The sequence below is a fragment of the Nannobrachium achirus genome (assembly GCF_963921795.1).
Source record: "Nannobrachium achirus genome assembly, chromosome: 9".
NCBI lineage: Eukaryota > Metazoa > Chordata > Actinopteri > Myctophiformes > Myctophidae > Nannobrachium > Nannobrachium achirus.
The window spans coordinates 61,448,698-61,475,944 of record NC_137818.1 but is presented as its reverse complement, the minus strand read 5'-3'; the positions used below and the strand labels follow the sequence as shown (position 1 = coordinate 61,475,944).

The 27,247-nt window shown below is 42.0% G+C and overlaps 2 protein-coding genes across 2 annotated transcripts; one reads left to right on the top strand and one right to left on the bottom strand.

Annotated features, from left to right (window-relative positions):
* Nucleotides 1-5,641: 5,641 nt before the first annotated feature.
* Nucleotides 5,642-12,171, top strand: LOC308291047 (cytosolic sulfotransferase 1-like; the record flags this gene model as incomplete). Its single annotated transcript, XM_080732963.1, has 8 exons — nt 5,642-5,662; nt 6,578-6,722; nt 6,863-6,971; nt 7,660-7,795; nt 8,997-9,123; nt 9,238-9,323; nt 10,109-10,283; nt 12,059-12,171. 8 exons carry the CDS (start codon nt 5,642-5,644, stop codon nt 12,169-12,171), a joined length of 912 nt encoding a protein of 303 aa, XP_080589089.1.
* A 233-nt stretch (nt 12,172-12,404) lies between these two features.
* Nucleotides 12,405-13,979, bottom strand: LOC308291980 (serine/threonine-protein kinase OSR1-like; the record flags this gene model as incomplete). Its single annotated transcript, XM_080734162.1, has 1 exon — nt 12,405-13,979. One exon carries the CDS (start codon nt 13,977-13,979, stop codon nt 12,405-12,407), a length of 1,575 nt encoding a protein of 524 aa, XP_080590288.1.
* Between the last annotated feature and the right edge of the window lie 13,268 nt (nt 13,980-27,247).

Sequence of the window (27,247 nt, the reverse complement as noted above, 5' to 3'; positions counted from 1 at the left end):
AGAGCTAACAGTAACACACGGAGAGAGTGGTTGAAAAGACAGTGTGCTGCGCGGCACGCAGCAGATAGATATAGCCTACTTGTTATCTGAGATGACTGGATCAGCTCGATTGTCGATTCGTCAAGAGAAGAGAGATGCTGTTGCTGAATGAATCCACAGAGATTCTGTTTGTTATCGGAATGAGGGGGAGGGGGGGCTATGTTCTGTGAACAAATTTAGTGTCATCAAATATAAGACTTCCGGTGTCGATCTCTTCAGAATAAGAGTGCATCTAACGCCATTGAAAAACGATTAATTTGTATATGACATACACATTAAAAATATAGATTAAGCATTTAATTGAAGCTATACAACGAAAATTATGTTTCTGTGTAAAAATAACGTTTTAATGACAAAAAAATATATACATCTAAATGTATCTATTTAGATATATTTTTTGTTATTAAAACTTTTTTTTACACATAAACATTTTTTGTTATATGGCTTTGTTCAAATGCCTAATTTATATTTTTTTAATGAACATAAAATTTGCAAATTCAACGTTTTTCAATGGCATTGATTACGAGCATCTTATTTTGAAGGCGAATGAATCAAACCGGAAGTCTTATATTTGTCCGCTCTAACACCGGAAGTTCTATATTAATATATATATATATATATATATATATATATATATATATATATATATATATTTTTTTTTTTTTCTTCAAAAGGGGCTTGCAGCCAAACACATCAATCTGGGGGTCCATGAATGAAATGTTTGAGAACCACTAAAAAAAAGAAAAGAATATATATATATATATATATATATATATATATATATATATATATATATATATATATATAGTAAGTTGTTATATGTATACGTTAAACAGTATGAAAGCTTTAAAGACGTAGCCTACATTTGTTGATAAATAGCCTACTACTTTGGGTTGACATTTTACAAATGCTACAAAAAGGCGATCCATCAAGGAGAGGGGCAGTGTATCCAGAGGATATCCAGAGTAATCACAGACCACTGGACCAATCAGCAACAACTGCGTAGTAGGCCCAACCTTTCAGGCCACAACCCCACCAAAATAATCATATTTGAAATGGGGAGCCCCCACAAAATAATCATATTTGAAATGGGGAGCCCCCACAAATAATCATATTTGAACTGGAAAGCCCCCACCCTGACAAGCACTTGGAATGGAAATCTAGACAACATTTAGTTTGACTCTTTCTTATGTATTTGCCAATTTGGTAGGCCTATTAAAAAGGTCTTAAAAGTCATTAAACTGTCACTTATGTGCGGATACCCTGTATCCATACTGTTGGTTTGTTTACTGTTGAGTGAGAAAATAATTTTGCATATTAAACTAAACATCTGGGGACCAGCCAAAATCAACCTCCAGTTTGGGAACCACTAGGCAGCATAACCGTCCTTAAATTCACAAACATGCCCATATATGGAGACTGGTGTATGGTGGACATCAGAAACGTAACATGATGCCAGACACAACCGAAACCGTTGCCTAACAACGACGATTTGTGCATGTGGAAAAGGAGGCCCATCGATCGGATTGCCACTGTGACATAGACGTCCAAACTCTAGATGTGAGGGCCTTTTTTATTATTTATTCTTTCCCCAGGATCATGTAGATATGTTCAACTCCAGATGTTGAGTGAAAGGAGTTAACTGTCTTCTTGTTTCAATAATTTATAAAACTTAAAATCACACCAGTGCGAAGTAAGTGGTGCAAACACGACACACGTGGGCTTCCTTACATGGGCCGTTCTGTCTGTGACGTCAGTTACTTTATGTGTATGAGCACTGATCTCCATACATGGAGAGATCCGTACTGATAAAAAGTGGCTAATTACACACAGATCTCCATGGAGATCCGTACTAATACACACACAGTGAAACTTATAGTTGAGTAATATCATAATCACCAACAATATAATAAGACACACAATGTTCTGCTCTAGTCTGCTCTCCACATACAAGCATTGCTCATGCCACAATACACTTAAAATAACAATGACTCGAAAAATAACCAAAAGAAAGAAAGTATTATGATGCATTGCAAATCTTCCCAATTTGTCCGTTGATGTATACTTTTTCTCATTTTCTTCTCCTCCAGTGTTCACTGTATGGTGCATTAAGTTTTAGGGTCTTCCATCCTGCTGGCCTTATAATGGCCGGATTAATTTATATCCTCTCATGTCCATGTCACTAGCAACCCACCCAGGCATCTTGTCTGTGTGTCTTGGAGATAAATGAGATCTTTCTGGCCATGTCGGAGTGGTAGATCCGTTTGCAGTCCTCATAGTTTTTCCGCCTCCTCTCTTGGCAAGGCTTTTCATAATAACGCCTGCGCTTCACTGTTTCGATGATCCCGTCGTGGGCCAGCACCCTGGTCAAAGCCTTGTAAGCTGCATCAACGTTGCCTTCTTGAACCATCACAGTCCGAGCAACGAAGCGAAGATGGTTCGCCATGTTGAGACTGCATGGTGGTATAGCTACAGTTATCGCTTGAAATATATCCAGTAACTTTTATAATTAGGTCAATGGGGTTGTGATTGGCTGAAATATTGCCCACATTTGGAGCAATATGCTATAGACATGTCATAGACGTCTGATGTCATAGCTGACTGATGTCACAACAGAGACTGAAGTCTGAGATCCACATTAGAGCCACACCCTTCCACGTGAATCCCCAGATCCACATACATAAACATAAACATGCCTGGATGGTGGACGTCACTATGCCCATATATGGAGAGGTGAGCATCACGTATGCGGCATCACAAACATGCGTCAATATGCCCATATGTGGAGACTGGTGGATGGTGATGTCCCCTAAAATCTACAAGCTTGAAAATCGACAAGCTTACATACTCTGCTCTAAGGAAAGAAGGTTGAGTACCATTGTAGAACCACCTAGAGCAGTGGTGCTCATAGTGCAGGGGTGGGCAACTTTGAAGATAGAGAGGGCCACTATATTTTCACTCTCACTCCAGAGGGCCACAAAAATAGCCGATCTACAAGCTCAAAACGCGTCGCAGTGCGATGCGTTTTGAGCTTGTAGATCTGCTATTTTTGCTATTTTTGAATTGGAATCATAAATAATGTTTTACTATTCTTGAATTGGAATTCTGAAAAGTAACATTTGTATTTAATTTCAAATGCATTTATATGTTGTTATGTTAACTTTATGAACTTAAATACAAATGCATTGGACATGAAAAAGTCTAGTGCTAGTCATTAAGCTACTAATGTATTGTAGAACTATGTAGAAGTAATAAAAGCAGGTCATGTTTGCATGTTTGGAATTGTAACAGCTGAAATCAAAATAGTCACTCACACTGCAGTAACCAGAGGGCCGCATTAAGTGAAGGTGGGGGCCGCATGTGGCCCCCGGGCCGCCAGTTGCCCATGTATGTCATAGTGGGTCCAGTGGGTCCCCATCAAAATGTGTTAAAAATAATATCAAAATCAGTTTAATCACTTTAACCCAATAATATACATTGGATATTTGAAAATAGCAGATGCTTTATTTAAAATTTAAACCAATTAAAACAATTTTTGTAAAATGTTAACAACACAAATCCTGTATGGTAGTAGTCCCTGTCTTCAGATGGAGGTCCGCCGCCAAATAAACATCAATTTGGGTGTCCTTGACATGAAAGGTTTTGACAACCACTGACCTAAAGAACAGGTGAGATATACACCATCATTCCTCCTATTCTGTTTCCATATCCCCCCAACACAGGGACTGATCCTTATATTGGTAAGTATGGCACGTATGGACCAGAATCGAGATCAGTGCATATACTAGGGCATTCAGGAATAGCAGTTTTTTGTATTCTAATTATTCGACCTCAAAGTATTCGAATAGTCGAATATTCGACAGGACTGGCCAAACTGTCAAATATTAAGTAAGCAAGAGGCGAACATTGTGAAAATAGCCGTTGCGAGTGGTTGTGAGCATGTAGATCAGCTATTTTCACAATATTTATCTGTGGAACCGAGTCACATTAAATGTAATACCTACAATTCCAAGTGCTTGTCAGGGTTCTTATGACTTCCTATAGCCAAGCGTTATAAACCATGAAGAAATATATATACAGTATTTTTAAAGACAAAACAATAAAACAAATAATAAGCGAATATTCGATTTCGGTGAACAATGTCGAATAGTGACTTTGATATTCGAATATTCGAATATTTGGTGAATGCCCTAGCATATTGTATGGGGAATGGGGCTAAGTCTAGCCTCCTCCAGAAAGTATACAGGCTACACCCTCACAGACACTCAGAAGGAGCCATGTGTTTCTCATCATACAATGCATGACTCAATTTCCTCCCATCTCCCAAATAGTGGTCTTTGTTGTGACGAATAGCTCATAAAGCATTGTGAGGTTCTGGGGCACCCTCTGGCCTTCTGGTCCGGGCGCATACCACCTAGGCATTGCCACATAGGTATTGATGCTTGATGGCGTCGCCGGTTCGATTCCCGATCTGGACGACCTTTGTCACTCCCCGTCTCTCCCCCAATTTCCTGTCAGTCTACTGTCCTATTCAATAAAGGCATAAAAGCCCCAAAACAAATCTTAAATAAATAAATAATAATAATCCAGATGAGTGAAAAAACTCTTGCACACATCTGTCATCTGGGTTTGTTGAACATCAGAGTAACAGCATCTTCTTGAAAAGACAGACAGACACACCTGTGGTATAGAACGCAAGCACAGACACAGAGGTAAACATGAGTTTGGAAGTTTTGATGGTTATGAATTTGATATTTTATTTATGTTGATCTCTTGTTTGTCCTGTACCTGGACACTGCAGCGAATGTGCATCTGATGAATACAAGTTGAACCTTATTGTTTGAAAGGCGAGGGAGGTGGGCTTCTACAGCAGGGGTTCCCAAACATTTTTGTCTCAGGGCACCCCATAAATATTTTTTTAATCCGAGGCACCCCTACATTATAATTTTCACTCCCAGCACCTTATAGTTATAGCATATCGTCGTCGTCGTCGGGTGGAAACCTTGTATGTCCAAAACCGGTTTGTATTCATCATCTATAAAACAACGCCTTGCGTTGTGTGCTTGTAGATCGGCTGTTTTCACTAGTTTTGTGCGACAGTCTTGTATGATGAAGCATGGCTTTGCTTTACCAAAAGACGTACACATTTGAAAATCGGAGATACAAGGTTTCTACCCGACAGTGATTATGTTGCGAGGAAAACGTTGAGATAATAGTTATTTTGGTTAGAACTGAGTGACAATAACTTGTACTTCAAGTTTAAAATGATACTAAATATTTTTTCAAGTGTCCAAATATTATCAAATGATCTCGCGGCACCCCTGGACTGCCATCACGGCACCCCAGGGTGCCCCGTCACCCACTTTGAAAACCCCTGGTCTACAGAAGAGTGACACACAGAGAGAGAGAGAGAGAGAGAGAGAGAGAGAGAGAGAGAGAGAGAGAGAGAGAGGGGAGAGAGAGAGGGGTCATCCAGAGCTTACAATAATAACATGACAAGAGGAAGGAAAAGAATGTGGTACAGCCAGACATGAGAGAGCGGTGGCAGAGAACAGAGAAGGAAATCACTTCAGATACAAGGACACATTACTGAATTGTCAGCATGTCACTTGCTGTGGACAAGGTAGTCTGTTACTAATGTTATCTATTTTGCGCAATTGTCTTTGCCTAGTCTGTTAGTTTTGCAAGGAGTTATTGAAGAAAGAATACTAAGTACTGTTTCTATGCAATGCAATACTCCTAACAAGGACAGGTTTATTGCTGATAGTGTGCAATGGTATTTTATTTCATGTCTCAGTTTTTTTAAGGCTATAATGAATTTTATGTCTTGTGCATTTTGAATTGCCTTGGTGCATGTGCTATAAAAACACATTTGCCTTTCCTTGAATGTTCCTTGAATCTATGCCATACGGGCTTGTTCACATTAATTTACACTCTGTTATCAGAATGCTCTCTGCCTTAAAGGACAACTTTACAACAAGAGTTCATATTTTAGATTGTAATTAAAGAATATAAAAGATGAGTGTTAAATTGATTTCATTTACTTCTTTCTATTGTTTTAGAGATTCTTATTTCAGTGGTTGGGGGCATGCGTACAAGTGGCTAAATATGTAATTTTACACAGAATAAGCCCATTCCCAAGATAAAACACAACCTTTCATGGTTGGATCATTTGGATGTGACTTATGGGGGCTAGAAGTGTTACTGTAAATAGCAATAAAGAAACTGCTGGCTTATTGTGTCTAAAAAGACATATTTAGCCACTTGTATGCATGCCCCCATACGTACGCATGCCCCACATTTTAGCACGGTAAACACGAAAAAACAATAGAACGAAGCAAATGAAAACATTTTAACACTAACTTTTTCTTTTCTCTAATTACAATCTAAAATATGAACCCTTGTTGTAAAAAAACAAAGTTGTCCTTTAACGAGACAATGAAAAGCCCACTTCCCAAACATTCATTTTCTTCTAAAAAAAATGCTCATTTAGACCTCTCATTATTGTCCTGGTCATTATGTCATGTTTCTGTTTCAGAAGGAGGCACGTCCTCGACCAAAATTGTTTGACTTTCGTGGAGTCTCTATGATCAACTATTTCACAGACAACTGGGAGAATGTTGAAAACTTTCAGGCCAGACCAGATGACATCCTCATTGTGACATATCCTAAAGCAGGCGAGTGTGTGAAAGAGATACTCAAGAGTTTTCAGATGAAAAGGATCATGTTTGCGATGACTCAGGATTTAAGGATTTTTGTCACCCTTCCCTCTCTCTGTGCAGTGACTCTCTCTCGCTCTCTATTTCTCTCTCTTGTCTCTCAGGCACCACATGGGTCTCTTATATTCTAGACCTTCTGTATTTTGGCCGGACAAATTTAGAGCGTCAGACGTCCATCCCTATCTATGACAGAGTACCTTTCCTGGAGGTCATGTATCCTCCTTATCCTCCAGGTTTGATCAGGAACCCCAGTCTCACTATCTGCATGCTGCAAAATGATAGTGCCTTGCTTCAATTCCATTATCATAATATAAACGCATACATGCTTCTCATTGGTTGGAGTTTTTATTAGTTGTAAGTTCATCCTCATAAATGTCTGAAGGTATAACATTCTTTGTAGCATTATTATGTTACACTTTCAATACATGGTCAACCAGTATCATTAACTTCTAAACAAGGCAGAAACTGATTCTAAAGTTCATTAAAGGTAATTAGTTTGGAAATTGGCATAGAGTATGATCCAGTTACGATCAATCATTAAAAACATTTCATTGAGAGTCTTTTCAAGGTTTTCGGATAAAACAAGACACATAGCAGCATACCTTCAGACATATCGTTGTTGTCGGGTGGAAACCTTGTATGTCCAAAACCGTTTGTTTTGTATTTAAAAATTTTAAAATGATTTAAACTAGTGAAAACAGCCGATCTATAAGTGCTTGTAGATCAGCTGTTTTCACTACTTTTGTGCAATGGCCTTGTATGATGAAGCAGTGCTTTACTTTGCGAATAAATGTACAAATTTGAAACGAGGTACGAGCCGACAGTGACGATATGTTACATTGCAAACAGAAAATAAATAAATGTAATATTAAAGTTGTTGATGTAAAACTCCCGCTGACAGCATCCTGCAGAGCTCACCTTTATTCCTCCATACAGGGACAGAACTGGCAGATAAACTGACCACCTCTCCTCGTCTCATCAAAACCCATCTTCCAGTCCAGTTGGTGCCAAAGTCCTTCTGGGAGCAAGGCTGCAGGGTAGCATATCGTATTGTTGTTGTCGGGTGGAAACCTTGTATGTCCAAAACCGTTCGTTTTGTATTTATCATTTTAAAAATAGCCAATCTACAAGCACATTACACCTCACACCGTGAGGTGTTGTGTGCTTGTAGATCTGCTATTTTCACTAGTTTTGTGCGACAGTCTTGTATGATGAAGCAGGGCTTTACTTAATGAAAAAAATGGTTTCTGCCCGACAGTGACGATATATGTTATACACATGTTTAAATCAACTTATAACTCCATTACTTTGACATGCAGTACAATCTAATCAAATACACAGAGGAAGTAGTAAGGGAGTTATTGAATCTTGGACACGCATGTATATCCACACACATCAATCATCGGTTCAGTGTTTTTTCTTTGCATGTCTTTGTTAACACAGTCACAGTTGAACTATTAAATTACATTGCTCTTCCTTTGTCCTGGGAGCAGTTGGTCCCAGAGTTTGTTCGAGCCCTGTCAAATCAAGACAACTAACTGCTCCCTCAGCTGCAGGGACGTGCTGGCCATTCCCGGCCGGTCCAGGCTGGCCATTAGGGAAAGAAATAAAAATAAAATGTCTGCCTTCGTTCCATTTTGGGGGCTGGGCGGCCAACAAAGTAAATCATCACTGTCGGGCAGAAACCTCGTATCTACAAGTTTCAAATGTGTAATTTTTTTCGCAAAGCAAATCCCTGCTTCATCAAACAAGGCTGTCGCACAAAAGTAGTGAAAACAGCAGATCTACAAGCACACAACGCCTCGCGGTGCGAGGCGTTGTGTGCTTGTAGATCGGCTGTTTTCACTAGTTTAAATCATCTTTAAAATGATAAATACAAAACAAACGGTTTTGGACCTACAAGGTTTCCACCCGACAACAACGAAATATAACTCATGTAATTGAGGCCCACTGGCTTGTCACTTGTCATGATCTGAAATGACAAATCTTGTGAGTAGCAGCAGCGCTATGGAGAGAGATCTCTCTCTATAGCGCGCAATGAGGGCCTCTCCAACTCTTTTTCCCGGGCTGAATCAGGGGCCCAGCATGTCCCTGCTCAGCTGCGCCCTTCTGTGGGCAGCACTCAGCTGGGAGAAGCTGAAAACTCAATTTCCCCCAAGGGATTAAATTGGTCTAGTTATTATTATTATTTATTAGCAAGCTTGCCTGTTGAGTCATTTCAGTGATTTCTTTGAATAGGTTGTCTACGTGGCTCGTAATGCCAAAGACAATGCAGTGTCCTATTTCCACTTTGATCGCATGAACATGACCCAGCCAGAGCCAGAAGACTGGAGCAGCTATCTTCAGAGATTCATGGACGGAAAGCGTGAGTATGAAATAAAAGTAATAGAAACAGCCAGTTTATAGGGGGGATCATTTTGATGGATTTCAAATATCTTCTTGTCTAGAAGTTCATTCATTTGTTGTTCTATGGTTTCAGTGGTGTGGGGATCTTGGTATGACCATGTAACTGGCTGGTGGGCTCACTCTAAACTCCACTACATGTTCTATGAAGATCTGATTGAGGTGCGCATGTGTTTGAGTTGAACCACATGAACCATAGCTTCCTTATTCTGGGGTGAACATTCGGTGGAAATAGCCAATCTATCTGATTGTAGATCAGCCTTTGGTAACGCCAATTAGTGTAGAGGTAAAAATTGAGGGGGTCTAGTATATACTATAGACCAGGGGTGGGCAACTTTGATGATGGCGAGGGCCACTATATTTCCACCTTCACTCCAGAGGGCCACATTGCATATTGCTACATCCTACTTTGTCATTCTAGTATCTAATACAAAAGAAGCAAAAATAGCAGATCTACAAGCTCAAAACGCATCGCGCAGCGATGCGTTTTGAGCTTGTAGATCGGCTAATTTTGCTTCTTTTGAATTGGAATCCTGAATTATTTTTTGTTGTTTTTGAAATTGGAATCCTGAAATGTAACATTTTTATCTATTATCAAATGCATTTAGTTATGTAGTCATGTTAACTTTATGAACCGAAATACAAATACATTGGACATAAAAAAATACATTTTAATACTACTATACTAGTCATTAAGCTACTAATATTGACTGACGGAATTATTGCAGGTCATGTTTGGAATTTGGAAGTGGAAGTGAAGGTGGGGGCCGCATGTGGCCCCCGGGCCGCCAGTTGCCCATGTATGCTATAGACCCCTGGGGAAACCAGTCAAAATAAGTATATACGTAGGGTTTAAGTGGTTAATTCAGAATTTTGAGATGATACTAAGATTCTCCCCACTAGCCAACAGAAACAAGATTCTCTCTGATCACTGTTTGTGCTTACAGGACACTGGACTAGAGATAGACAGACTGTGCTCCTTTCTTGGTTTGTCTCCATCAGCCGAAGAGAAGGAGAGAATCAGAGCAGACGTGCAGTTTGACAATATGAAGAACAACAAAATGACCAACTATTCGACTGACTCCGTTATGGATTTCAAAGTATCTCCCTTCATGCGGAAAGGTGAATTATTATATACTATAATAGAGGAGATAATTAGTACATTTCTACTACAGTTATGATACAGCCGAGCTCCTCTGATTTTAATTGTCCCTCCTATGGGGCTTTTAAGCTGTGACATCATTTTGTAGGCAGAGGAGAATCTGCCCCCAGAGCTTTTTCTGTCCCTCGCTATTTTCAACAGATCCGAGACAAAAATAACGACTAAAGTATAATTCTAACACTTTCCTTTCAATAACAAAGAGAAGAAAAATGTGTAAATAGTAAAAATAGTAAAAAGATTCACGGAAACTGGGGGCAGAAATGCTCCTCTGCCTAAAAAATGATGTCATACTTAACAGCCCCATATTCAGCAGGCCGGCCAGCTGGCGGACCATCGAGTTCCCAGTGCAGCTACGGGTACACCCAAATATGGAGTGTGTTGTCTAAATGTGTCATCATGGCATCAGCAAACAAATCAGTCACCTCCATAGGCCTATATGGGCATATCAGTCAGATTGGTCGCAGTTTACCATGAGAAATGTCACAGCTTGTCTCCGTGTACACATTTTTACAGTCTATGGGTTGGTTCCCTTGACAAATCACTGTGACATCACAAGTGACATCACCCATGTAAAAGTCCGTATATGGGTGATCCCCAGAATGCCTTTTATGCCCATATATGAAGATCCCTGATGTCATCGATATATATGTCATAGTATATTAGAGAAACAGCACATTCGAGACGCGGAGCACTCGTGGTGCGGCACGGGGCGGAGCAAGCGGTCGCCTCAACAACGTACTCCAGGCGGTGCGCCGCTCTATTGTCCACGACACTGCGAGCGGCTACCGAAGCCCCCCTGTATCCACGAAGCCCAAACGAGTTACGAGGCCCCCCTGGGTCCACGAAGCCCCAAGCGGCGCGAAGGCCAGCGGACCTTGGTCCTGCTCTTCGCCCCCGAGCGCCGCAGGCGCGAGTGGCCGCGAAGAGCGGGCCAGGCCGGCCGCGCGAGTTACGAAGCCGTGGTGAATGCAATCGTTATATTTATGCCCAGGCCGTAAGGCCTGGGCAAGCGCACGTTAAACGCCCTGTCCAAGTGACTACAATGGAGCTAATGGCTAGGCTAGGCTAGGCTAGGCTAGGCTAGGCTAGTAAATAAAGAGTAAACACTTCCGGTCTGCGGCGAGTTCAAAGCGTGACGTAACTCTCTTATATACACTCTGGTGAATGGCAGAGCAGTGGCTGACGTCGCCATCTGGTGGTGATTAGTGTGTGGTGAACGTCAAAACGAGTGCTCCTTGACAACTTTTACTGGTTTCTTGAACATACTGTAACATATATATCACTGGCCAGATGGCCAAGACATGGCCCATATCTGTGTGGCTGGTTCAGATCTCCATGTATGGGCATAAAAGATATTGTATGTTGTGATGTCATGGGAACCACTCTAACAGAATCCCTTTTATGCCCATGTATGGAGATCCCTGATGTCATCAATATTAAGCCCATTATCTAACAGGACTTCATATGGGAATGCCCATATATGGAGGAAGACAGGGATCTCCATGCATGGGCATAAAAGGGATGTACTATATACAGTACATGGATCTCCATAATGTGTAACTGGTCCGATATACATCACTGGCCAGATGGCCAGTCGTTATTAATGATGATGCTGCCGTTACAATGTTGTGAAGAACTATAGCAGTAAAATAGCAAGTACATTTTACTCTTATGTACCTGCACACAAGACATAAAATAATACTAATAAAGAACACCATGAACCTTGATGTTCCAGGAAAGGCTGGTGACTGGAAGAACCATTTCACTGTGGCCCAGAATGAACACTTTGATGAAGACTACAAGAACAAGATGAAGAATCCCACACTACAATTCCGTACCGAAGTTTAGAGATGTCTGGCCAGCTCATGCAGGCATAAAGATGGATCAACCTACCTGTACAATAAAATACTAACATGATGCTGGTAAAAGAAATCATTTTAAAACAAACAAAAGTTTCATTATCCTTCTTAGACTAGTATCATAGTAGGTTCAAATTAAGTGTGACATAGGCCATAGGTGCTGGATGATACTGCAGTTAGTTAGCTGCAGTATATAGTCTGGCTAAGCCAGGCTATGTCTGACTAGCTGATGCTGAGCTTGGCGAATCCCACGAGGTTGACATTATCAGGAATTTCGTTCTCATCTAAGCCTGATGCCAGTTTGAAGGTAACACTTCTGTTGTGCTGAGGATCATCAACAATCTTCTGTAAATTGGCAGCAACAATGACCAAGTCTGCACCATCAATCAGACCTTCTGAGACCAACTCCTGAGCCACCCCATTAGCTGAGTCTCTGCCAGAAACAAAATCAAAGTTGATGTTGCTGAGTTCCTTATTCACATCCCTCAGCTTCATCACCAAGCTGATGGGGACGTCATTGATGCTTGATGCTATCAGGTCCTGTGCAGCTGGGGGTCCATGTGAGGGACTTGCTGTATTTGCAGGGGCCGCTGGTATAGCCTTTTCACCTGTCTCTTCGGCATTCACAGTGCTCTCCTGGGCTGGAACAGATGGTTGAGGACACGGGGTGCCAACTGTAGGCAGGGAAATCTCCAAATTCTGGGATCCGTCCTTCACCCTGCGTGATCGCTGAGCTGCCACCGCTGTCTTCCCCTCTTCACTCTCCTCGTCCAGCTCATGGTCGCTCCACTCCCATTCTCCGTCCTCGGTCTTGTGGAGTCGACCGCTGGAGCCGGGTACGCGGCGCACCTTTTTGGATCGATCCAACATCGTCGGTCCCTTCTGAAGAAGAGTCTTCACCAAGTATTGATTGTTCTTGGCATACTTTGTGAAGAATTTGTGCTTTAACAATTCGGCAGCAGTCGGCCTATTCGCTGGGTCTTTCTGTAAACACAGGGTGATCATCTCCCTGAAGGACTTGCCATATCTCTCCACCACCTTCTTGTCTTTTAAGCCCGTCTCCAGGCAGGGAGGGTCATTCTTTAGGATCAGCAGCAGCACCTTCATGGGTGAGTACGTGTGATACGGCACGGTTCCGGTGGCGAGTTCGATGGCCGTTATACCAAAACTCCATATGTCAGCCTTGAAGTTGTAACCCCGTACCTGCTCGATGACCTCTGGGGCAATAAAGTGCGGCGTACCTACAAGTGTGTTTCGAACATTTCTGGTCACGTCTCCTCCACCATCCACTAAGGCGCTCACACCAAAGTCTGCAATTTGCACGGAGCCGTCGTCGCCAAGGAGAATATTACAGGCCTTCAGGTCCCTGTGAATCTGTCCGTTTTTGTGTAGGTATTGAAGCCCTTCCAACACCTCTCTGAGGATGGTGGCGATGCAGGCTTCATCCAACACGCCACCCTTGTGTTCACCGTGCGACATAGTATGCTTGATCATGTCAAACACAGAGCCACCTTTGAGTAGCTTCATCACCACCCAGAGCTCATCCTTAACCACAAAGGAGGTGTAGTAAGGGACGATGTTTCGATGGTGGCACTGTCTCAAAGCTTGGCTCTCCCTAAGAAGCTCCTCCATGCTGGTCTGATACCTTTCCAGGTTGATGCGCTTGATGGCCACATGCTCCTTTCTGGGCTCACAGTACGCGGCCTGGACCACAGCCGAGGAACCACTCCCTATCACATCACTGAGAACATAATCATCCTTATTGTTTGACCAGGATTGAGAGATCTCCTCTGCCATGGTTAAACTCAAATAAAGTCAGGTTGGAAAACAAAACTTCTGCTGCAGGGGCGTATGGCAAGAACTTGACAAAAAGATGTCTGCCTGGTCTCTGGTGGAGTAGTTACTCCTGTTGGCGTTGGAGGGATTGTTAAGGCTCTGTATGCAAAACCATTCCTTTCTGAATCAGGTTTTATAAGCCGAACGGCTGACGCTCTCATCATCACTATGATGTCACTAAGAATCAGCCATGCCCATATATAGAGTTCCTGGCTGGTCGTCTCGCCCAAAAGTGGAGGTCTATGATGTCAGATTGTTCCCTGATTAGCAATGCTAGCAACCATAATCTCATATCAACATATATGTAACCATAGCAACCATATATCAACAAATATGGATGCCATGACAGGTTGTGTTCAAGGATAACGACAGCAACAAGTGTTGAGCGTCTTCTTAGCAGCTTCATGTCACCGGCTCCTTTGAAAATGACTTGTCACTTTGTCAACATGGTGTAAAGGACTGAGGACTGTAAAAGAGGACAACAGGCCAGATCCCAACAAACCAGTTTTAATATAGGCTACTGTAAGTATAGAATAAATAAAGTAGCCTATAGTATATTACACAATGATAATTTCCTTTCCTATGTGCTTCTACTGACTGGCCGTCAGTTCCGAAGGCTGCCACTTGGAGCAGTAGGGAGTTTGACCTGGTCTGCAGACCATCCTGCAGGTTGCAGCGGTTACTACTTGAATAGGTTTGCCGCTCTGACATCATGCTCTAGCTTCACTGTGATGTCACATTAACAGAATCCCTTTTATGCCCATATATGGAGTTCCCTGATGTGATGCCGGGGAACAATCCCTTTTATGCCCATATATGGAGATAAGGAGATCCCTGTGATTCCATTGGAACAAATCCCTTTTATGCCCATATATGGAGATCCCTGATGTCCACATCCCTGATGTCCACATCACTGTGGCACGACCTCAACCTTTAGGGCGAGGTCGCTTGTCGCCCTGAGGCGTCTTACTAGTAGTAACGATTCAATGTCGGTTACTGGCTTGTCAGACACAACCAGGAGGATCAAATGACCGGCGCTCATCTCCATAAGTTGAACTATTATCTATTTGAAGCACCCAGGGCGTTTCCTCAATGCTGGTCTGGAAGAGGAGTGCACCAACCTTTCTATGGCCTTTTCCTAGCCCTGAAACATAACTGTCAAATCATAACAGTTACGGGTGCCCCTCAACCTGCTTTTGAGCAGTTCCTCCCAATTTGCCACTTACGTCTACACAAAAGTTCAAATTTAAAAAATAAAGTGCTTACCCAAGGCTCAAGGATGTCACAATATTGTACGCTCAAGCATAATTACCCGTGTCTTCTGTATTGTTTAATAAAAGACACTTTTCTCCAATTTCTCTCAATATGCTTTCAACTATGCAACGCCATCGGTTTGGAGGCGTACTGCACTCTGATACATTCCCCTGCAGGCAATTTGGATCTTTAGAATCATGTCTTGTGTTTTCGAAATTACATATCCCAGTATTTATAGTGGAAACGTTGGAGAAGACAACGTTGGTGACGTGAGTGAGACTGTCTTACGAATCCAAACTTGTCACACATTTCTTTCTCCAGTGTGGAGACGCTGGCGTCTCCTCAAACTACCCGACTCTGTGAAACTCTTGTTACCCTGTTTACAGTTGAAATGTTTTTCTCCCCTGTGGAGACGCTGGTGTCTCCTCAAACTACTTGACTGAGTAAAACTCTGGTCACACTGTTTACAGTCGAAACGTTTTTCTCCAGCGTGGAGACGCTGGTGTGCCTTCAGGTCACTCAAGGCACTGAAATTCTTAACACAGAATTTACAGTCAAAACCTTTTCCTCCGGCGTGGAGAAGCTGCTGGTGACTCTGGGACCTAGCTGACTGAGTGAAACTCTCGTCGTACTGCTTACAGCGAAAAGGTTTCGCCACAGGATGAGTACACTGGTGTGTCTGCAGGCCATCTAACTGACCGAAACCTTTGTCACACTGTTCACAAGCGTGACTTTTTTTATCTGCGCAAGTCATCTGATGTCTCTTTACTTCTCTTGGTTGAGTTGGAGTGTTGGTTGTTTGTTGACAGCTCAAAGATCTTGGTTCATCTGTGCCTTCTTGTTTCTGGCTTGTTTCTGGTTGTTTCTGGCTGGTTATAGAGCTGGTGCTTTTCCGACAGGCTGCTGGGAGGATCTGTCCGTTTCTCAGCATTTCACAGTAGGTATTGATGTGGCTCAGAGAGGGGATCTGTCCATTCTTCAGCATTTGGCAGTATAGATTTTCGTGGCTCGTTTTCAAGTGTTTATGGTAGAAGACCTGAGACGTGAAGGCGTACGGACACTCAGGACAGGAGATGACCTGAGTCCTGGACGATTGGGACATGACTCCTTCCATGACTGCCGGTTGATCATCAAAGCAGCTATTACTCGTGGACTGCATTGGGACAGAATCTGGGACCTCACTGAGACTGCGTAAGATTTTAAGCTGACCGGCCGTGACGCTCTAATCGTGTCACTAAGAGTAGGCCATGCCCAAATAAGGAGTTCTGGGTCAGCCCAAATGTGGAGATCCATAAAGTCAGACTAAGTACATTTTCTGCATAGTACTGTGTTTTATTTGTCTGTCATTCAATCTTATACGAGTCCAAAGACCAAAATCTTTCTTGCTGTGTTTATCCTTTTAGTTTACCTTGAACCAGTGAACTGTACCGTCATGAAACAGTACCTTTTCCTAAGCAAATTTCTAATAAAGTTTTTAATCAATCAATCAATCAATCAATCAATCAATCAAATAGTTACTTTTGAGGATGGTGCAATAAAAAATGAAGATGATTTGACTCACACTGTACATCTCAGCCAGGGCAGATGCAAGCAGCTGTTGATGCAGTTACAGCCTGGGGTCAGACCTACTGCCTTGCAGCCAATGCTGGAAAAACAAAGGACATGGTTATTAGTCATATTACTCATACGGACACTCATACAGATAGTTCTGTCTGTGACGTCAGTTATCTCCATACATGGAGTTCCGTGCTCATACGGACACTCATACATACACACAAAGCCAGACATAGGAGTGGTTAGCACCGCTTAAAAACTAGATTGGTTTAATACCCAAGAACATTACATCCGAATACATATGGAAAGTGAAAAATCAAACCTCGAAGTGAAGCGTGAACTTTTATTCTATGTGTTCTAGAGCTATGAAATCTGTGTTCTAGATCTATACATTCTGTGTTCTAGATCTATGTGCTTTAGTTCTATATTTTTATGAATTCTGAATTAATAAATGATTTTGTCTGGAGGGCCAAATTGTCATGTGAAGCTTGACCAATCCTCAATTCTGCATACACGGGACATGTACGGGACAGACAATTCCACTCTTTGGGAATCTATGGGAATCCTCAAAAAAAAAAAAAAAACATGTACGGGACAGACAATTATTATAAACTAGCCCTTACCCGTTCAAAGATATGAGCTCCGAAATGATGTGCAGTGTGTGGGTTATGGGATGTGCACTGTGCACACAGTATATGAGGGATGGAAAGTAACTTTAACTGTTGCTTAAATGATAATATGTAGGAGCATCAATGTAGGAAATACCCGTTTCGTTTAATGGCTACAGAGATACTGTGTTCCCGCCCGCCCGCCCACACACACACACACACACACACACACACACACACACACACACACACACACACACACACACACACACACACACACACACACACACACACATCTAGTATAGATGATTGTGTTGCCCGACAGGGCAACACACTATAGTCTGGGGGAAACTTTATTTCTTCTTCTTCTTCTTCAGAGTTACAATTGGAATTCAATGGGGGAAAAGTGCATTCTGAATTCAATGGGGGAAAAGTGCATTCTGAATTCAATGGGGGAAAAGTGCATTCTGAATTCAATGGGGGAAAAGTGCATTCTGAATTCAATGGGGGAAAAGTGCATTCTGAATTCAATGGAGGAGTGGTGCTAGCTCGAGGATTGGTATGGTTTTACATGACAGTTAGCTTGCTGCAGAATATAGTCACGACAACCACACTTGCAATTTCCAATTGCATCTTTCTAGTTACATTACATTAAAGTTATTACAGTGTGTGTGTGTGTGTGTGTGTGTGTGTGTGTGTGTGTGTGTGTGTGTGTGTGTGTGTGTGTGTGTGTGTGTGTGTGTGTGTGTGTGTGCGTGCGTGCATGTCAGTGTCACAGACATTTTTACTAGTGCAGCTCTTCATAACACTGACATTTGACAAAAATAGCTTAATACTAAGTCTCTTTGTGTTTCATTTTGAGGTTGTTTTATGGAAGCAACACAAAAGTAAGACAATAATGACACGCTCTGTGGTTTGATGGTGAACTGCGCCATCTCCTGGCAAAATAAAGCAACTGCAGTGCCATACAACTATTTCACCTGGTAACATTAGGCTATGATGTATGCACAAAGCCTATTAGGAGAGCTTGTACGCATGCAGTTATATCACAGCTCTTAAGTACCAGGTACAAAGTTCACACATACAACACACCAGGTCATATCATGTAGTAGTAAAAGAAATATGCCTCTAGCATCATATAAGACCTCTGTTCTGGAGGTTCTGGAAGAGTGGAGTGAATAACTGGAGGATGTGCTACTTTGGGTGTCTGATTCAGTCATTTTGGTTGAAGGATTGGTCACTCCAGTCCTCTGATAAGGAAGAAAAAACAAAATAAAGATAAAAAAAACACATGGTCCTTCGGGTTTAAACTGTAGCTAATTTGTATCTTGTATATCGTCGTTGACGGGTGAAAACCTTGTATGTCCAAAACTGTTTGTTTTGTATTTATCATTTTAAAAAGGATTTAAACTAGTGAAAACAGCCGATCTACAAGCACACAACGGCGAGGCGTTGTGTGCTTGTAGATCTGCTGTTTTCACTACTTGCGATGGCCTTGTATGATGAAGCAGGGCTTTGCTTTGCGAAGAAAAATTACAAATTTGAAACTTTGAGATACGATGTTTCTGCCCGACAGTGACGATATATTGTAGTTTAAATCACTGGTCCTGGACATGTCATAGACCTACCCCGATGCTCTTTTGGCTCATGATAGTGATAGTCTCATGGCAGTGCCACTGCTTCAAACCTTTAAAATGCATATACGTTCTCAATTATTTTTGTTGTGTTATTGTCTGTTTATGCCCGTAGTTGGATCAGTGTGTGTATCCAGGGTCATAATGTGCAACTAGACACCTTGTGACCCTTTGGAATGGATATTTTTACCGACCGGGTCAGGGTACTAAAGTATCGTTCGATTTTCAATAGGAATTCAATTTTAAAAAATCATTTTTCTCTCAATTTTTTAATTTTCCAGCTCCCCATAAAATCAAATATTGGTTCATTTTTCCAATTTTCTAGCTTGCAAAAAAATCAGGAAAATGCTTCAATTTTGCTTCAATTTTTTAAATGTGTGATTCGTCTTTGTCATTATTTGATTTGGAACCGACAAAGGAAAAACATCTTTAAAAAAGGTATTTTTCATTTTTTACCACATTACGAATATCAAAAAATTGACCAATTTTTTCAATTTTCTAGCTTGCAAAAAAATCAGGAAAATGCTTCAATTTTTTAAATGTGTGATTCATATTTGTCATTATTTGATTTGGAACCGACAAAGGAAAAACATCTTTAAAAAAGGTATTTTTCATTTTTTTACCACATTACGAATATCAAAAAATGGACCAATTTTTCAAATGTTCTAGCTTGCAAAGAAATCAGGAAAATGCTTCAATTTTTTAAATGTGTGATTCGTCTTTGTCATTATTTGATTTGGAACCAACAAAGGAAAAACATCTTGAAAAAGGTATTTCTTAATTTCTTACCCCATTACAACAATCAAAAAATGGGCCCATTTTTCCAATTTTCTAGCCCACAAAAAAGTCAGGAAAATGCTTAAAATTTGCTCAATTTTTTGAATGTGTGATTCATATTTTGGCATTATTTGATTTGGAACCGACAAACAAAAAATAGGCCCATTATTCAATTTTCAAGTCCAGGAAAGAAATCGTCATCATGAATGTCACGTGACCACGTGTCAAGTCACATGGTACACAACTTCAAAATAAAAGCTGTAGGCTAGTCTAACATCCAACAAGTAATAGGATCAACATGCAGGCAGGCAGGGGGTCCATGAGGGGTTTACAAGGGGGTCCATGGCTGGTTCCCAAAGTGTGGTTTGGGGACCCCCAGGGTTTCTATGGCTGGTTCACAACAGCCTGGTACACGTACAGCCATGGCTGGTTCCCAAAGTGTGGTTCGGGGACCTCTGGAGGTCCATGACGGATTTCCAAGGGGGTCCATGGCTGGTTCTCAAAGTGTGGTTCGGGGACCTCTGGGGGTCCCTGAGGGGTTTCCAAGGGGGTCCATGGCTGGTTAGCAATAAGTGTGTTTAATTGCGACCGTAGTAGGTCGCAGTTACTTTTACACTCTCTACTATCCAAACCTCCACCAGCCGTCAGCCTGTCCTTCCCTCCGTCACGTCACTCGTCACACGTCACACTTTCCCCCTACTCATATCTCCGCCACCGTTGCCCCGATCCATGCCAAAATTTCCATACAAACTCCTTGCCTGCCAAACTACAACCTCGAAGGACCCCCGGAGCTCCAGGGACCCCCAGGTCCCTGGGGGACCCCCAGGTGTAAAAAATGACCAAATGTGCAAAAAAGCCCACCCCAAAGGGGCTGCTCACGGGGAATTCCCGGGGACCACCGACTCCTGGTGCTCCAGAACGGATGCAAAAGTGGTGGCGCCCCCAGTGGAGGACCCCCTCCACTGCAGCTCACATAAAATGCCTTAACTCGGGCTAGGAGCGACCAGGAGAGCCGAGGCCGGTACCTATTCGTCCGCCTCGGCAGCGCGGAGACCCCACCTCTCATTTCTCATATGGCCCTCTTCTAGCGCCACCATGAGGCCGATTCTGCAAAACACATTTTTGGACACTGCTCCTAAAATTTTTGCCCTAAAATCACACAAATCGGTACACAGTATGTCTACACTCATGTCATCAACTTGGATCTGTCCCATATAGCGCCACCTTCAGGCCGATTTTTTAAAACACATTTTTGGACACTGCTCCTACAATCTTTGCCCTAAAATCACGCAAATCGCTACACAGTATGTCTACACTCATCTCATCAACATGGATCTGTCCCATTTAGCGCCACCTTCAGGCCGATTTTTTTAAACACATTTTTGGACACTGCTCCTACAGATTTTGCCCTAAAATCACACAAATCGCACAGTATCTCTACAGTCATGTAATCAAAACGCATCTGTCCCATCCAGCGCCACCATCAGGACGATTTTGGTAAAACAAACTTTTGGCCTTTTTGTGGAGATAAGCGACCAACGGTCGCTTATCTCCCGATTAGGGAGTCTTACTGGTAGTGTAATAGGTGAAATAGTGTAATAGTGCATTCTTATCAAAACCTCCACCAGCTGTCAGTCTGTCAGTCAGTCTGTCAGTCAGACTTTCAGTCACACTTTTGCCCTTCTCATAGTGGTTGGCTGCCAAACCACTACCCCATTTCTCCCTCTTCTAGCGCCACCATGAGGCCGCTTCTTGCAAAACACATACTTTTTTGGACACTGCTCCTACAAATTCTGCCCTAAAATCACGTAAAGCGGTACACATTATGTCTACACTCATGTCATCAGCATGGATCTGTCCGAGATAGCGCCACCATCAGGGCATCCTAAAATCACGCTTTGCTGTGATTTTACGCTTTGCGTGATTTTACGGCAAAATCTGTAAAAGCAGAGTCCAAAAATGTCTTTGAAAAATCGCCCTGATGGTGGCGCTATCTTGGACAGTGTCAACCCAGTGTAGACATACTGTGTACCGCTTTGCGTGATTTTAGGGCAAAATTTGTAGGAGCAGTGTCCAAAAATGTGTTTTGCAAGAAGCGGCCTCATGGTGGCGCTAGAAGAGGGAGAAATGGGGGTAGTGGTTTGGCAGCCAAAATCACTATGAGAAGGGAAAAAGTGTGACTGAAAGTCTGACTGACAGACTGACTGACAGACTGACAGCTGGTGGAGGTTTTGATAGTAACTGCAACCTGACGGTCGCAATGACACTATTATATTATTACACTTATTACAATATTACACTATTACCCTTATTGCGCTATTACACTACCAGTAAGACTCCCTAATAGGGTGATTTTAGGGCAGTGTCCAAAAATGTGTTTTCAAAAATCGGCCTGAAGGTGGCGCTATATGGGACAGATCCATGTTGATGACACGAGTGTAGACATACTGTGTACCGATTTGCGTGATTTTAGGACAAAAAATTTAGGAGCTGTGTCCAAAAATTTGTTTTGCAAGAATCGGCCTCATGGTGGCGCTAGAAGAGGGTCATGTGTGAATTGATGGGTGGAGGTTGTGGTTTGGCAGGCAAGGAGTATGTGTGCAAAATTTGGCATGGATCTGGGCAACGGTTGCGGAGATATGAGCAGGGCAAAAGTGTGACGTGTGACAGACAGACTGACTGACTGACTGACGGACGGACGGACGGACGGACGGACGGACGGACGGACGGACTCACAGCTGGTCGAGGTTTTGATAGTAACTGCGACATAACGGTCGCAATAACATTTATGCTATTTCAATATTACAAGTAATGCACTATTACACTATTTCACCTATTACACTACCAGTAAGACTCCCTAATCGGGAGATAAGCGACCGTAGGTCACATGTATACACAAAGAGGGCTGTAACTGCCATTGGTTCCTAGTTGTGTGGGCAATGTGTAGACATACTGTGTACCGATGTGCGTGATTTTAGGGCAAAATCTGTAGGAGCAGTGTCCAAAAATGTGTTTAGCAAGAATCGGCCTCATGGTGGCGCTAGAAGAGGGCCATGTGAGAAATGAGGGGTGGGGTCTCCGCGTTGCCTTGGCGGACGAATAGGTACCGGCCCCGGCTCTCCCGGACGCTCCTAGCCCGAGTTACGGCATTTTATGTGAGCTGCAGTGGAGGGGGTCCTCCACTGGGGGCGCCACCACTTTGGCATCCGTTCTGGAGCAGCAGGAGTCGGTGGTCCCCGGGAATTCCCCGTGAGCAGCCCCGTTGGGGTGGTCATTTGGTCATTTTTGCATATTTGGTCATTTTTTACATCTGGGGGTCCCCCAGGGACCTGGGGGTCCCTGGAGGTCGGGGGTCCATGGAGGTTGTAGTTTGGCAGGCAAGGAGCGTGTGTGCAAAATTTGGCATGGATCGGGCCAACGGTTGCGGAGATATGAGCAGGGCAATAGTGTGACGTGTGAGGTGTGACAGACAGAGGGACAGACAGACAGACAGACAGACAGACGGACAGTTTGTGCAGGCTGTGATAGTAAGTAGCGACCTACGGTCGCAATTACACTTATTGCTAACCAGCCATGGACCCCTTTGGAAACCCCTCAGGGACCCCCAGAGGTCCCCGAACCACATTTATTGCTAACCAGCCATGGACCCCCTTGGAAATCCGTCATGGACCTCAAGAGGTCCCCGAACCACACTTTGGGAACCAGCCATGGCTGTACGTGTACCAGGCTGTTGTGAACCAGCCATAGAAACCCTGGGGGTCCGCAAACCACACTTTGGGAACCAGCCATGGACCCCCTTGTAAACCCCTCATGGACCCCCTGCCTGCCTGCATGTTGATCCTATTACTTGGATGTTAGACTAGCCTACAGCTTTTATTTTGAAGTTGTGTACCATGTGACTTGACACGTGGTCACGTGACATTCATGATGACGATTTCTTTCCTGGACTTGAAAATTGAATAATGGGCCTATTTTTTGTTTGTCGGTTCCAAATCAAATAATGCCAAAATATGAATCACACATTCAAAAAATTGAGCAAATTTTAAGCATTTTCCTGATTTTTTTGTGGGCTAGAAAATTGGAAAAATGGGCCCATTTTTTGATTGTTGTAATGGGGTAAGAAATTAAGAAATACCTTTTTCAAGATGTTTTTCCTTTGTCGGTTCCAAATCAAATAATGACAAAGACGAATCACACATTTAAAAAATTTAAGCATTTTCCTGATGTTTTTGCAAGCTAGAAAATTGGAAAAATTGGTCCATTTTTTGATATTCGTAATGTGGTAAAAAAATGAAAAATACCTTTTTTAAAGATGTTTTTCCTTTGTCGGTTCCAAATCAAATAATGACAAATATGAATCACACATTTAAAAAATTGAAGCATTTTCCTGATTTTTTTGCAAGCTAGAAAATTTAAAAAATTGGTCAATTTTTTGATATTCGTAATGTGGTAAAAAATGAAAAATACCTTTTTTAAAGATGTTTTTCCTTTGTCGGTTCCAAATCAAATAATGACAAAGACGAATCACACATTTAAAAAATTGAAGCAAAATTGAAGCATTTTCCTGATTTTTTTGCAAGCTAGAAAATTGGAAAAATGAACCAATATTTGATTTTATGGGGAGCTGGAAAATTAGAAAATTGAGAGAAAAATGATTTTTTAAAATTGAATTCCTATTGAAAATCGAACGATACTTTAGTACCCTGACCCATCTGTCCTAACAAATAATATACAGCTTAAATGTCACAGGTCACAACTAGGATGTAGATCTCTCTCTCTCGCTCTCTCAAAAATGACACTCATACATCTACTAAACAATATCCAGGCCAATTCTCTTCCAACTAAGGGTACTTGGGAGATCAAGTCTAAATTCATATTTCACTATATATGCAGTACTTGTGCTTAGCAGGGCATATAGAATGTACAGAATGTGTCTGATGATGATTGATGTCTGAACAGTCATAGTGTACAAAAGAAAAAAGTCCGCACACCAAATTTGCAGTTCCCAATATAGAGCTTTACTGTGGTAACGTTTCGAGCTATATGCTCTTCCTCAGACCTGAGAGGTGTGAGGTCTGAGGAAGAGCATATAGCTCGAAACGTTACCACAGTAAAGCTCTATATTGGGAACTGCAAATTTGGTGTGCGGACTTTTTTCTTTTGTATTGTTGATTACTTTTAGTCCAGCACCCAGCCTATATGGCTTTGGATGTGCATGTTTTTTAGGCTGTTTGTCAGCTTTTTTCTCCATGAACAGTCATAGTGAACATATAATGACATGATATAATAACATATCGTCACTGTCTGGCCACAACCTCTTAAGTCCATTTTTGAGGTTTTAGATTTTTTGGCATAAATCAGGTCTATTTAACACCCTTTACATCTGAGCATTGGTTCAAATAATATTGAACCAAAGGAAAGTAGTAAAAAGTGCTTGGGACAAAACCTCCTAACTCCACACTTTCTGCCAAATCATCTGACTCCACCCGAATGGCCCTCTATTTTTATCATAAATATGTGCTATTGAACACCCTTTACGTCTGTGTGTTGGTAGTAAAAAGCCCTTCGGTCAAAACCTCCTAATTCCACTTGAGCTAATTTTCCCGAAAATTAACATTTTGGAGTTAGGAGGTTTCGGCCCGACAGCAGAGATATGTAAATATATAATAAAGTCTAATGAACAGTCATGTAAATTGTATGTCTATACAAAATGACATTGACCCACTGCCCTTTCTGAGATACTAAGACTGAACAGTCCTCAAGGATAACAAATAAAATCGTAACAGACCCTTTATACAGTCCAAATAATTTAGATGTATAAAAAGGAGGATGGAAATACCGAAGTTGTGCAGTGGGAGGCGCGATAAGCAGTTCTCCACAGGCACGATGAGCAGTCCTCTTTCCCCACGCTGTCCACTTTAAACAGAAGAGAGTCACACAGAAAAGTGATGTGATATGAATGACACACATTTCTCTCACAGTCACAGACAAGGCAAAAACCACAATCCATTTAGTCTTCTTTTACGTCAATAATAAACACAGGATTCCCACATATTTTCAACAATGAATTTCCAAAACTTTTCTATAACTTTTCCAAAATATTTCATCACATTTCCAGGTCTATAGCAATCACGGTGCAATAATGAGTCTCTTTCTTCAGTGTGCTATCAATGCACCAAGACTGAGCAAAGGTGTCAGGTGACAAAAAGAACAGATCTACAAGCTAACAACATACAGTATCACGGTGCAACATGCTGTTAGCCTGTACATCTATTATTTTCGTGACGTGATGTCCTGTATACATTAGGCCGCACTCAGACAGCTCGTGCAGCGCAGCACTACATTCTACCATGTTACATATTTCACGTAAAGCTATACAAAAACAATGTACCGTATATACACACATTTTGAAATAGTTAATTATTAATTCCAAACCTGGAAAACTGTTTTTCTCATTTCTAAATATTTACAGAAATGTCATGATCATGGGAGCCTTGTAAACATTACTGTACCCTGGGTTTAACACATAATACTAATTAGGACTCACAAATGCAAATCACACATCACTCCATAAAATTAAGAATACAAATAATTTCTTATAAAGCAGCATATCAAAACAGCATAGACTGTTTGTTTACATTCTGACCACAGAAGTACCTTGTGTTACAACCATACTGGCCAAAGATGAATGATAATAAACATTATTTTGGTTGTAAAAGATTACCATAAAGCAAACAACAGATTAAGACAGATAATGTTACACCTCACGTTCACTACACTACATAGCAGAACAGTGTCACACAGAAAAGTTATTTGAGATGAATGAATGAATGACATGTTCTCCTGGCCGACATCATAGAACGACTATCATGAAAACAGCCGAGTTACACGTGTGTGATGTTGACCTCTGTCTGCTAGTAGGACTCTAGTGCAGTGTGTGATGATGACCTCTGTCTGCTAGTAGGACTCTAGTGCAGTGTGTGATGATGACCTCTGTCTGCTAGTAGGACTCTAGTGCAGTGTGTGATGATGACCTCTGTCTGCTAGTAGGACTCCAGTGCAGTGTGTGATGTTGACCTCTGTCTGCTAGTAGGACTCTAGTGCAGTGTGTGATGATGACCTCTGTCTGCTAGTAGGACTCTAGTGCAGTGTGTGATGATGACCTCTGTCTGCTAGTAGGACTCCAGTGCAGTGTGTGATGATGACCTCTGTCTGCTAGTAGGACTCTAGTGCAGTGTGTGATGATGACCTCTGTCTGCTAGTAGGACTCTAGTGCAGTGTGTGATGATGACCTCTGTCTGCTAGTAGGACTCTAGTGCAGTGGTTCCCAATTGTTTTAGCTCAAGACCCAAAAGAGAAATTAGACCTTTGCCCAGGACCCAAACTATTGAGAACAGCAGAT